The 13,987-nt window shown below is 36.2% G+C and overlaps 1 protein-coding gene across 1 annotated transcript; it reads left to right on the top strand.

Moving 5' to 3' along the window:
* The first annotated feature begins 4,717 nt into the window (after positions 1 to 4,717).
* On the top strand, positions 4,718 to 12,979 carry LOC117337925. The gene is made up of 5 exons (XM_033899109.1): positions 4,718 to 5,804; positions 5,932 to 6,169; positions 7,070 to 7,267; positions 10,645 to 12,361; positions 12,824 to 12,979. The coding sequence occupies exons 1-5, from the start codon at positions 4,835 to 4,837 to the stop codon at positions 12,977 to 12,979; spliced, it is 3,279 nt and encodes a 1,092-aa protein (XP_033755000.1). The 5' UTR covers positions 4,718 to 4,834.
* The last annotated feature ends 1,008 nt before the right edge of the window (positions 12,980 to 13,987 follow it).

The raw sequence follows: 13,987 nt of genomic DNA, 5'->3' as shown, positions 1-13,987 counted from the left end.
ACTCCACGAAGCAGTTCTATTATCAAACATTCCTAATACAATGTAGTCAGTGCTTCAATTACACGTAATCATAGCACAGACTATAAGGCGATGACTTCATCATATTATTTCTATATAAGGACACGGAGAAATCAAAGATACGTCTGTCATACAGAAAAAAATAGAAAATCGGGTGTGAGGTCACATCAGCCAATCGCCGTAAAATGATCTTATAGAAATTTCCATTATTATGTGAGACACCCATTAAGCAACATAATTTAAGCTGTCGTGGAAAAACATAGTCTTAAGATCATCACTATTATGTCGTAATATCTTGGCCATAGTGGACCTCCCCATGTTAAGTTTTGATCGTGTGATCATCAGATCTTTGAAAAGCTATGTTGTACATTATAAAAAGGAAGTTGTGTAATTTTGACTCGTGCTATTAAAAAGAAAGAGAAAAAAAGGAACAAATGGTATATCCAGAGAGCACTGTCGGAAAACACAGACATAGACCGTCTACAGATGGTCATTAGCTCATGTATGTCATTAATATAGAAATAGAAACATCACAACAAGAACTGGACTGGTCCAGAAGGAAGATGATACCAATGTGAAGGAAGACGATATTTAATGTAAAGGAAGACGATATCCAATGTGAAGGAAGACGATATCCAATATGAAGGAAGAAGATATCCATTGTGAAGGAAGAAGACATCCAATTTGAAGAAAGAAGATATCCAATGTGAAGGAAGACGATATCCAATGTGAAGAAAGACGATATCCAATGTGAAGGAAGACGATATCCAATGTGAAGGAAGAATATATCCAATGTGAAGGAAGAAGATATCCAATGTGAAGAAAGACGATATTTAATTTGAAGAAAGACGATATCCAATGTGAAGGAGGAAGATATCCAATGTGAAGGAAGATTATATCCAATGTGAAGGAAGAAGATATCCAATGTGAAGGAGACTTTGTCGATGTTCCATTCTAACATCAGAAGTCAACAGCATGAGACAATAGCAGATATCGGACAGACCTTACGCTGAATCATTGTTCTGTAATGGGAGAACGTTCTACACAAAAGGCCGAAGTGTATGTTATAGCGATATACCACCGAACACTGCGTTGGTGGGGACAGAAAACAAATATAGGTAGGAACTGGAAAGACCACTTAGATCTGAACAGCAGATTGGTCATTTGGTCTGTGTCTCTGTTATACCAAGTAAAAAACCAAGAAAGACAATCCATAATTCGCAGGAGGTCACAGGTTGTAAGTCGCTTTCCAGGCTATATAATGAGCAGAACTCCGCTTGTAGGAACGAAAAAATTAATATGACTTCTTTAGAAAAATCACAAAACATTTTCTGTTAGTTTTTGTATATAAAAGTATTGATTGTCTTAATTGTAATAACATATTCTAAATGTATATGTATTTAAAAAAAAATACCAACAATTCATCATAAGACGTAAATCCGAGATACAAATCCGTTTCAGTAATCAGGATATTGAAAGGTGACAAAATACATTAACCATTGTGGTAGATAGCGTTTCTTTACTATAAACGGGGTTAGAAACATTATCTTCCAGAAGGGAAAGAAAAAATCTACAACTCTTTCATAGAAAACATACTCATCAAACGCCCAATTATCTCTTCCTCACTTCTATCCATAGTACAGGATCAAGTTTGCTATTCACTTAGAAATAGAGTTAACTAAAGAATCCCCCTTTTCAGACTAACAACACAAACTCTTCCTTTTTACCTCATACGTTTCGTTTGAATAATCTCGGAAATTCTGTTAAATCATCAATCTTGCAAAATATTTAAAAATATCCTTGGAAATTGACGATACATCTTCTCCATCCTATTTTGGCATTACATTAAACGTTATACATACGGAGCCTAGACACCATTGTAGTTCTCCATGTATGACTTATCCCGGGTAAACCCCTAGATGTACTGGTGAGCATATCTCTGAAAATGTTTATCACTTTTTCTTCCATGGTATCACATTTTCTTCCATTGTAGCCTAGTATAGACTGAAACGTCCCTTTTTCGACACCTGAATAATATGAATTTGGAAATACCTTGCGATCTAGATTTACTTTTATTCGGTAATGAAGATTTGTCGTTTGCTTCTAATTCAGAAATAGTTTAACATGTTTAAAATTTCGATTAAACTAGCAATATATCTTAAGAATTTAGAAATGATTACGTATTTTCTCCACTTCTCTCTTTATCTATCTCTCCACCATCCCCTTTCCCTTCTCGTCCTCTTTCTTTTTTCCCCTCTCCTTTCTCTCTCTCTCTCCCATAGATTAAATGTATATTCATGTAAATCTATGCTTAATATGAAAATTGCACACTCTTGTATATTTTGTACATTATAGCGGAAAGGGTGGGTATATAAGCTGCAATAACTTTTTTAAATGTCTTTGTTCTTCAGTCCTGGAATAGGTAAGTATAAATTGTTCCATTAAACTTTTGTTAATATATATATATATATAATGTATATATCGTTTCAGTTGAATTTTGTTTTTTGACATTTCAATTACACTGTATGTTGTATTATATTCGTTTTCATTAGTCCCCTGTAAAACAGCACCAAATAGCGTGCCTGTCTTACGGAAGCTTTTGTAGGAGATATATTTTTAATTAGTCTGACCCACGTTGGAGTGATGGAAGTGTTTTCTGCCTACATCTCTGTAGTTTAGGCCGGTCTACAGCTATACCTTGAGCACAGTGGAGTGATTTGTCGCCTGCCTCGATAGCTGGTACTTGGTGGTATAAATGTGTCTGTCGTTTTCGGATTCCTAAAAACAGTAGTTGTAAGTGTTAATGGATCAGCAGGTGTCACTCTGACGGTCATCACCGGAAATAGCGCTCCAGTAGCACGCTTTGCCAGGAAATATCTTAGAAGCTGGTCGGAGATACTTAGCTCGTTCTAACTCCTTGCTTTTAAAGGTCTAAGTCACCAAACCAATTTCTTTGATGTGAATAATAACATTAACAGTGGTGGGTCTTGATAACAACGCTGTCCTGGCTTGTAAATCAGATCACTACAATGTAACATATCCGAATCACGACTTTGTCCATCCAGTAGCGAGTCCCAATCGTGATCTTGTTTATTAAAGTAAACAAGATTGGTAGCTACATTGGTATTTGCAGTTTAATTTTGATCAAAAAAGATGCCTTGAACTGAGAATAAAATCTCCATCACGCCTATTCTGAGCTGTGAATTTTTTGTAGTTGTGTGCCATGTCGTGTCCGTAAATAAGGCTATCTCCGACCTTGATCACGACCTTGGCTGGACTTAAAATAAGTCTAGTTCACTAAGAAGATTTGATCATGACCTTGTCCATGACTGTAATTATGGTCAGTAACTTACAACGACTCGAGATCACGACACTACCTGAGGCTTGATACATGTATTATTGGTAGGTTCATTATTAAGCCATCATCACGATCTTGTCCATGACTGTAAATACATTGAGAAGCAGGCCTTGATCGGGACGTTGTCCGGGGTTAGCTGTTAATATATTCGGGGCTACTTCGTCCTTTACTGGACACATTAATGATAACTCTGCTGAAGAGCCTGAAAACGTGCATTTAATTAAGGCATGAATAAACAGTTAATGGAGGATGCTTAGGGTCATCAACACCTTATATTTACATTTTCACTTCGCTCCGCCTCAATGAACATAGTAAACTCATTTCACTTCATTTCCCGTTGAAGATTTTGGGTCGCGTGCTTCTGTTCTGAGAGACGAATCACTGTCTTGCCGGCGTGTGAATACATTCACTGAGTTTACAATGGCGATCGAGTTCTGTACCGCCTTAGACCTGAATGCACTTTCACTTTGTGAATTGTGTAACATTGTTATCAACGTATATGAACACAAGTGGAATAGCTGCTTTATGTGCTAATAAAAATGTCAGTATAATGCAGACAGTTTAGAAAACAGGATCTGACAGAACACTGACCACAGGTCCTAGCCTCGTCTGTCAATACACCCAATATATAATCAAGGTCAATAACTCGATCGGCATAGATAACCCACCTAATTTCAGGAAAATTGTAATTGTAGACAAACCATCGAAGATGTGCCGCTGGTAATGGTCTCAATCGACAGACAAATGTCCCCCCTTTAATTTGGTATATAATTCACTATATATATAGTCATAGAACTATCACTAGACGTCACAAAACATCGAAAATTAGTCAGATTTTATTTAGTCGGACACTCATCTGTCCAGCGAATAACACGAAATGTCTCTAGAGAGTAGCTTCAACAGTACCGCATGTCAGCACTCCAGTCTCTAAACGATGAAACTTAGGCAGGAAACAAACTTACTTGCACATGTGTTCCTATCTAAAAATTACCCTGTTGCTCGCCTCTGGCTTTTGTTGATAACGCATCGCTGATTTTATGCCTGAAGCCGCCATGTTTTCCGCTGTGTGAGAAGTTGTTATCTCAACGCTGATTGGTTCGTTATTTTCAGGTAATTCGACCTTCACATTCGCTAATTCTCTCGAAACTCTCGGGGTTTTTCATATCACAATCGCTAAACGGAAATCGTATCCGAATTATAACAACAAACAAGCAGAAGCAGAGCAGCATGTGCGATTTGTATTTCCCATCACTCTACAGGTTTATCAACTTCAGATACGAAATAATTTGTCATAAATCATGACTTTGTATATTTAAAGTACAAAATGTTAGCATCCTTACAGTGGAAAAGGTAAGATGCATCGTAAAAACACCTTTTAGTAGCACGGTGCATCTACTGTCCGTGATCTAAATACAATGTATATAGATTTGTACTGTGACATGCACACTGTTCTCAAAAATGAATTTAAAACAGAAGGAAGCCTATGATATTGCCATCGCAGTCCACAATTTATACATAGGTGGATCAGCGGGAACTGGCAAGTCCTTTCTGATTTCAGAAATAGAAAACGGACTCCGTAAAGCAGACAAAAGTGTTCATATCACGTGTACAACAGGGATAGCTTGTGCAAATTTTAGCAATGCGATGACAATTCACAGATGGGCTGGCATAGATGACGGTCGATATTCATCCAAAGAAATTGCTACATTGATCAAGGAAACCCCCAAACACAGAGACACTTTAGAACGATTGATGAAGGCTGACACACTAATAATAGATGAAATAAGCATGCTTTCAGATAAGCTTTTTCAGCAACTGGAGGAAGTATGCAGTCTGAAAAATCCAGATGTTATCTTTGGTGGTATACAACTTATACTCTGTGGCGATTTCAGACAACTCCCACCTGTTCCTAATGTACAATACAATGATGAAGGTAACTTCTGCTTTCAGTCAGAACTATTTCAAACTGCTGTTCCTCATCGTGTTATATTATGTGACATAATCAGGCAACAAGACCAGACCCTTATTAAAGCCATCCAAGAGGTCAGTGAAGGGGTTGAACTGACAGAAGAATCATTAACCCTTATTAACTCTATGGAGAGGCCATTACCAACAGGGCCTCCTTCTGTTAAGTTGTTTGCTACTAATAACCTTGTGGATGACTATAACAGAAGGCGTATTTTGAACTGGAGGGGAGAGTTGATTGAGTACTCTGCAGTTGATACTGGGGATAAAAAATATCTCTCAAAGATACTGGCTCCACAAAAACTTTGGTTGAAGGAAGGTTGTCCAGTTGTGCTCCTTCGCAATTTTTCCAAAGTTCTTTACAATGGATTGCAGGGATATATTGTTTCACTGGGGAAAGATGGACCTGTAGTGGACTTCGGATCATTAGGTGTACATAGGATAACACAAATTAAGTTCACAGGTAAATATAAGATGCTTACAGTTGAGATGTCAAATGAAATTCATATGATCTTGATAACAGTTATTCATATGTACTAAAACACTTGTATACATGGGTTTTAATTTGATGATAGAATGAATGAATCTAGTTTGGGAAACAAATATTACTGAAAGCCCAAATGTATTGATGACACAGTTCACAGTACTTATAATGATTACAATGTACATACATTATAATGATATTGATTACACATACATTGCATGTATTTATGTTCATTTAGTATTTAGTCCTGTCATTGGAAAGAATGTGGCAGAAAGGATGCAGTACCCATTGAAGCTTGCCTTTGCCCTGAGTATCCACAAGGCCCAAGGAATGACTCTGGATAGGTATTATATGTTCTAAAGAAAAGGAAAAAAAAGTGATCTCATTTCATTTCAAAATATTTTATATCAAGTAATTAGTGTTTATACATTTAAATAAAGTTATATAAATAAATGGATTAGACAACAGGCTAAGCCTATAGTGGTCCTTTCCAAGAAATCTGGTTATCTGATTGTTGTAAAAGAGAAGAAACAATGAGAAATAGAAAGATATGTATTATATAGTATTGCAATACACAAGAAAGATTAAATGCAGAAGGATGTAATTGATCTATATTAGGAGAAGTTTTTTATTAGAATAAAACGTAGAAAGGATAAAGAAGAAGATAAAGAAAAGGATTTCGAAGTAATAATAAAGAGAGTTCAATCAGATATAAGGAGAAAATATTACATACATACAAACAAACATACATACATTCACAAAGGCTCATATTCATTCACAACATTCACAAAGGCTCATATTCATTCACACATGTATACTTATTGCTTACATATATATACATATAAATAAACATATGTAGGCATGTATTACATAACAATGCTAATCTTTTTTTTTCTGTAACTAATTTTTTTTATTTTTACATCATACATCTTGTAGTTTTCTTTAAGTACTCACTTGAATGAAATAGAATAATTTGATTAATTTCATTTGACTTGTCTCATGGTGTCATGCATATATATGTTAAGTAAATATATTTGTAACTATTAGTTGATTTATGTTGGATTAAATTGATATTTTTCCAAGATAATGTTGCTAAACATTGCGTAGAAAAATGTCTGTATTATAATGTTTTGGACTACATGCACCTGCTATAAAGTGCTTTTTATAAGTACAATGTAAACATCATTGAATATGATATAATAGTCAGTTAAACTTTACACACTTTATAAAAATTCTTATTTCAGAGTAGAAGTTGACTGTCGCAACATATTTAAAGCTGGTCAGCTAGGCGTTGCCATGGGAAGAGTTAGGAGTGCGGCTGGGCTTCGTATCCTGAATTTCAATCCGAGTGTTTGTATTCAGCAGCCAGATATCGTCCAGACCTTCATTGACACACCGTCTCGAGAACTTGATGACAGTCTATACTGCTGTAATGCTATCAGGTATTCAAATTGCCATAGATATTATATTTACATCCATTACACTGTCACTGATACACACTACCATATTAATTTCACATTATTTTTGGGCCTTTGTGGTCCATTGAAATATCCCGACACTTTATCACTAGCCATACATCTTTGGGTTGTGAGTTCAACACATACTTGGTTCAATGTTCAATGTTCAGTGGTTTTTCTCTGGGTACTCTGGCATTCCTGCATCTCCAAACCAGGCGAGTACTGAAATGACCATGGCTGTTAACAGGACTTCAGAAAAATTATTAAAAAAAATTATTTCACGTTAGTGTTGCACTGCACATCTGATGATACAAAATCGTCAAATATACACCATTCACACATCAATATAATTACATTCTGATGATTTTAATTTTCTGTGAATCAGCTGGCTTGTCCTGGATTTTCCTTTTTTGGGTCTTCAAGGGATTTGGATTTTGGAACGCGTATGATAAAGCAGCATTGTTTTTGCCAGCATTTGCTTTCGTAGATACAATATTTTGACCAAGTATGATATTATTCAGTGTTCTTCGGTATTGAAGGGCATTTGGGTTTGTGTTTGCACCATTGAATGTTGATCTCTGCTGATTAAACTCATTTTCTATAGCATCTGAATTGACTAAACATGGTGTTATAGATATTGAGTCACTGCCTGATGTAAGCTTAGAACAAAGTTCTACAAATCCAATTACACATGCCTGCAAATCTTCTATACATTGTGAAGACATTAGCATATGTGCCTTGACCTGTTTTGACAATGACGAATCTGATGTTATTGTAGATTTCCAGTCAATAAACCAGCTTAGAGCTTCTTGCAGTACTTTAAGTCTCTCATCATCGTTGGTTTGAATTGGTCTTCTATCCCGAAATATACTTATCAGCTTAGACGTTTGTCGAATAAGCTGAATAGCCCCGTTCAACACTTCTCCTTTCTTGCCAAGAGATGCTTGGTACTGAAGAAAGAGATGAAGCATTTCATTGTTCAGCACTTCTTCAGCGAGGTGGTTTCTCATTTTCATTTGTGAACTTGGAAAGATGTGTTCATTTGTTAGACTTCTGTGGAGAGAGAGGCCATTTTGTTGGTCCCATCTGTAGCACTCTATCCACATCTGCCATTGAATTTGGGTACCATCTTGAAGTGTCAATAATCTTGTTGACTCCTTTGAAACTCCACTTTTCATGATATTATTTCTGATTTCCTTGATAGAATGAGAGAAATCCATCATAAAAATAACCGATGTATTGAATCTACATGGACTAGGAACACATACAGATTCCTCAACCAGGCGATGCTGCAAGTTTATATGCATGAAGGATCTGTTGCATGGTGCTCCATCCATGCAAGTATAGGCAACTTGGAACCCATACATTCCTAGCCAATCCACAGCATCCCAAAATAAAACATGAAGCTGTGCTGCTTGTACTGTCGTTGATAAAAAATGTGCAAAAGGGAAGCGAAATCCTGTTACACCCAGAAAAATCAGCTGAAGTACATGAGTTCCTAATGTCTTTTCTTTCTTGCCTGATTTGAGGACCTCACACATGTTTCCTTCTTGACCTAGGTCAGTAAATCCAAGGAGTTCCACGACGTCACCATTCTTGGTTATCTGAATGTCACTCTGTATAGCCATCTCGTCTAGTATAACACCACCAATCATACCAGCGGAAGAAATATTTAGCCGCTTTGCCTCACTATACATCCAATGAAATATCTCCTCTTTGAACCCTACTTCATGCTTCACATTGTTTTTATACAAAATCAGTAGGGAAGGTGATGGAAGCATTAATATGCCACTGTTTCTTAACATACAGTATCCACTTGGACTTCTTGTGAAGAGTTGAAGGCAAATTGAAATCAATACTTGACTCCATCTTCTACCACGGGCATCCTTTCCACAGTTATTGGCTTGACTTATTAAAAGTTCAAGCATGTTTTCTGGTGCATTTGGAATTAACTTTTGAAATTGCTCCCTAAGAGTAAGAGTAAGTTGAGGACTTGAATTTTCTTGTGTGGTATTCTCTGTTTGTGACCCAAATGTCATTTTTTGGCATACTCTACACACTTGAGATCTGTGAATGAATCCAATTACTTTGACACAGTTAATTGATCTTAAATGTTTCTCGCATTTGCCATCACTGTCTTGCCATGCATCAAGGATGTGGAAACGACTACATACTATATTTTTGTCAATAGCGATTCCTTCACACAGTCTAATTGAAGTCACCTGTTTACAGACCAAATCTAAATCACCAATGAAACTATTATCTATTCCAATGCTTTTCAAATCAATGTCTTTCGTCCCAATGACCATCTGCCAGCTTCCGTCTTTATTGAAAGTTATATCTTTATAGACAGTGTTTCCATTTGAAATGTGAGGTGTTGGATATGACCATTGAATTTTTTGTTCTGTTTTTTTAGTCAATATAAAACCAAGTGGTAGGTTAGTTACTAGTTCTTCTGGTGTTATTTTTCTATCCCTTTGGAAAGAGTTGGTAGATAATGATAGTCCAATATAAATAGTTTGTTTCAAAGATCCAATATGTTGTCTTGTTTTCTTAACATTGGGGTACAACTGTGTAACATATTGAGAAAACAGTTGTGGAGATGTAACATCAGTTTCTTTATAGCCAAGATCCGTTATTTCCAAGCGATATGTCTCAAACAAAACATTTGCCGATACAGTGCCTTCTTCTATCAATCTTGAAAACATCCTGAAAATAGAAAGATGAGCAATTTAGTTAATAAGCCTTTAATAATAACCTACAAACTGTAAACACATTTGTACTGTTGGTCTTTTTATGTTTACTTTATATTTATATCATACACACCTTAACTCCTTCACACAAATATATATACACACAAATAAACGTCATGACATATTCGAGACTGTATATAATGTGTTATCTATCCCCGATATATTTGATTTCAATTGTATATATATATATGTAAGTTAATTTGTCATATCAATGTGTACATATACATTATATTTGTCTGTATTTCTTACCACCTGTTGTTACTAAGGAGAAGACTTAGATAGGCTATCCTATTGACTTTCTTTCTGTGTTAATAAAGTTTGTTGATATTGAAGTTGAATAAAGAAATGATAAAAGTTTGTATGAACTTAAACATAACTTTTGGTTTATATATAGAAATGTTATTTTTTTTAAACATATATACCCCTGTAACCTTCAAAATGGTGCAAGGTCATTTCTTTCATCATACATTATCCATAAACAAGGATTTAATGCATTTTTGTTAAGAGATTTTAATGGAAAATGTTCAGCTGGTAGACCTTGGGGAGTCAGACATTTACTGTAAAATTTATAATAATTATCACCAATTTTTATTCTTTTTAATTTTTCAGACAGGTGTCCATGGATTGGCAGACCATATTTGGGCCAGATGACGACGACGATTTCATTGTTGATGGGAATCTCGGATGTGAAGGTGAAGCAGAAACAGAAGAGGAAGATGAAGATACTTTTGATGATGACTTCAACAAAATCATTGTATCTGACAGTGTATTCTCAACTGATGAACTATCTGAGTATACTTTGCCGGCTTCATTTGACCCAGGGGCTCTCCTTCAAACAATGCGATCAAAGCATGAAGCCACAGCTATACAAACGGAATCAAATGAATTGATTGACCATTTGCTGAAGTTTCATGTTGAGAGGGTTGCAGACTTCTGCAAAAAACAATTCTTAGTTTTGTCTGCATTTATGGAAGACCTCAACGTCACTGCTTCTGGTCCAGTAAAGTCTGAGGCTCTTTGTCATTTTTATGAAAAATGCAATCGGCATCAAACAAGCCAGGAATACCTCTTGACTACCATGATACTGTTTCAAGACCTGCCCATATATTCTGATGCCCAAGCCCACATCTGCTACAAGTTGGCAGTGGAGGTAAGGAAGTTCTTGCTTCAGGAGAAGGTTGACCTCTTCCAGACAACCAAGAAATCCACTTACCAGAGGTTTGTGACCAGTGCATCAAAAGCGAGGATCCGTTATGTTGGTGGGTATTGTATCAGTAAGGTCAGATATCGCAATCTGCAGCTTCAAAAGACAAGAGCAACCAAAGTCAGCATTGAAGACCAGCAACAGTATGAGGAATCAACAATGGCAATCAACATACTGGATGCTTTAAGGGAGAATGAGGTTGTGTTGGAAAAACATTCTGCTCTTCCTGAAACATTGGTTGATGTCATCAGGAAACAAAATGTAAGCAGGGGGTTAACTCAGATCAGAGATGAACTATTCTTATTTTTCATGAAGCTGTGTGAACATTGTCTTACAAACCTGACTGATCAACATCTCCATCAACACGGTCAACATCTCCACAGTCAATGTTTTAATGTAATCATGGGGAATATTCAACTTTACGAACAGTTTCTGAAAGTTGTCAAGACAGTGCCTATGAAAAGTTTTTCTTTGTATGAAAATACATGTGATGTGGGTTCATCAGTCGTTGAAGACATTCTCAATAAACTCACATTGGAAGTCTCTGTGACCGAGTGTATTTACAAGGATATTGTTGAGAAGTTTGTCATGGTGATGCTTAATCAATTTAGGAAAGACCTGCTTCAAGCATTTTCAGTGGAGAAAACATTAGCTCACAGAAAGCAAATTTTGATCAAGAAATCAAAACAAAGTGATATTCAGGGAACAGTCAGCTTTGATAGTATCAGTAAAGATAACTCCATAGGTAAAGATATGTCACACAATTTACTGAAAGGTTTACTTCTCCAACAGAAAGATGTTTTGAAGTCATTTACCAAGACCAACCTCCAAACATTATGCAAGGCATACTCTCTGAAGGTATCAAGGGTTTATACAAAAGCAAAATTAATGCAGGACTTGAAAGCAAGGATACTCGCCAGTAATACCATGCCAAATCCAAACGTCATTCACCATGACACAGAATCCAAGATGGCAGAGACAACTACTCTTTCAGAACCTCAACCAGGACCAAGTTCTGCAGCAGATTCTTTTGAGGACACTCAGAAAGAACCTAAAGGTACCTCGACTGAAGAGGATGAAGCAATGCTTCAAAAAGATCCTGAAGAAGAGGAAGTCTGCAAAGTTTGCAATAAAGTTGGTAGTGTATTGTATTGGATATACTGTGAAAGCTGCTCTAAATGGCTACACAGGAACTGTGCAGGGCTTCGTTCAAAAAAAAAAGTGGGACAATGCAAGACAAGAAGGAGTAAGGTTTTTCTGTAATGACTGTCAATAAATTAGATTTAGAAATGTTAAAACTACCATTATTTCATAACAAATCAAACATATTTTTCTGGATTCCAAATTGTGTGTGATATATATATATATATATATAGTGTCACACTTTCTCAGTGTGTGTAATAAATGAACAGTGTCATACTTCTAGTGTGTGTAATGGAGGAACAGTGCCACACTTCTAGTGTGTGTAATGGAGGAACAGTGCCACACTTCTTCAGTGTGTGTAATGGAGGGACAGTGCCACACTTATAATGTGTGTAATGGAGGAACAGTGCCACACTTATAATGTGTGTAATGGAGGAACAGTGCCACACTTCTTCAGTGTGTGTAATGGAGGAACAGTGCCACACTTCTAGTGTGTGTAATGGAGGAACAGTGCCACGCTTCTTCAGTGTGTGTAATGGAGGAACAGTGCCACACTTCTTCAGTGTGTGTAATGGAGGGACAGTGCCACACTTATAATGTGTGTAATGGAGGAACAGTGCCACACTTATAATGTGTGTAATGGAGGAACAGTGCCACACTTCTTCAGTGTGTGTAATGGAGGGACAGTGCCACACTTATAATGTGTGTAATGGAGGAACAGTGCCACACTTATAATGTGTGTAATGGAGGAACAGTGCCACACTTCTTCAGTGTGTGTAATGGAGGGACAGTGCCACACTTATAATGTGTGTAATGGAGGAACAGTGCCACATTTCTTCAGTGTGTAATGAAAGAGCTGTGGTATACTTCCTCATTGTAAGTAGATAGTTTCACATGCATGTACACTCACTTCTTGTGTTTAATAGATCTAGAGATGCAATATGGTGTAGCTAGTGTCATACTTCTTAAATGGTATGTAATATATCTGATTTACACTAACACTATGTATATTTTCATATTGAACATTCAATCAATCTTTAATTTTTTTTCCATTTTATTATTTGTTCTGTATTGCTGCTGGTATTTACAGTTTCATAATGTACCTCCTGCTCTTGTTGAATTTTATCATTGGATGGGTTTTATTTCTCATTGCAATAATATTATATATATTGTTTCAAATGTTACAGTTTTGGTGTAAGCTGTTGATCAATGGATGTCTCATAACTAGTACTGTATATATGTTGATCAAGCTTATGGTGTGTCACATAAAGCAGCTGGACAATCTTCATAAGTCACATGATCTGTACATGTTCAACAATGGTTGTCACATGACTTGTTTTCACATTGCGGCTTACATATCTTGCAGACTATTTTCTAGTTGTGTTTATATTTGGTATTATGGTCCCCATGAGGGAATAGACTATCTCCTCATGTTCATGAGTCTAACTAAAAGATGCGGTCCTCCGACAGATCTTGTTTTCAATTTTAAGTTCAGATAAAATTAAACTGCTGAACCATAAAACATGCTGTGCTATTATCAAATAAATAACACCAGTTAATTACTAAAAATTTAAAATATACATAAAAAATCACTATGATAGCTAT

This window comes from Pecten maximus, chromosome 1, assembly GCF_902652985.1.
Source record: "Pecten maximus chromosome 1, xPecMax1.1, whole genome shotgun sequence".
Taxonomy (NCBI): Eukaryota; Metazoa; Mollusca; class Bivalvia; order Pectinida; family Pectinidae; genus Pecten; species Pecten maximus.
The sequence above is the reverse complement of the archived record's forward strand: the minus strand, read 5'-3'. Positions and strand labels throughout refer to the sequence as shown.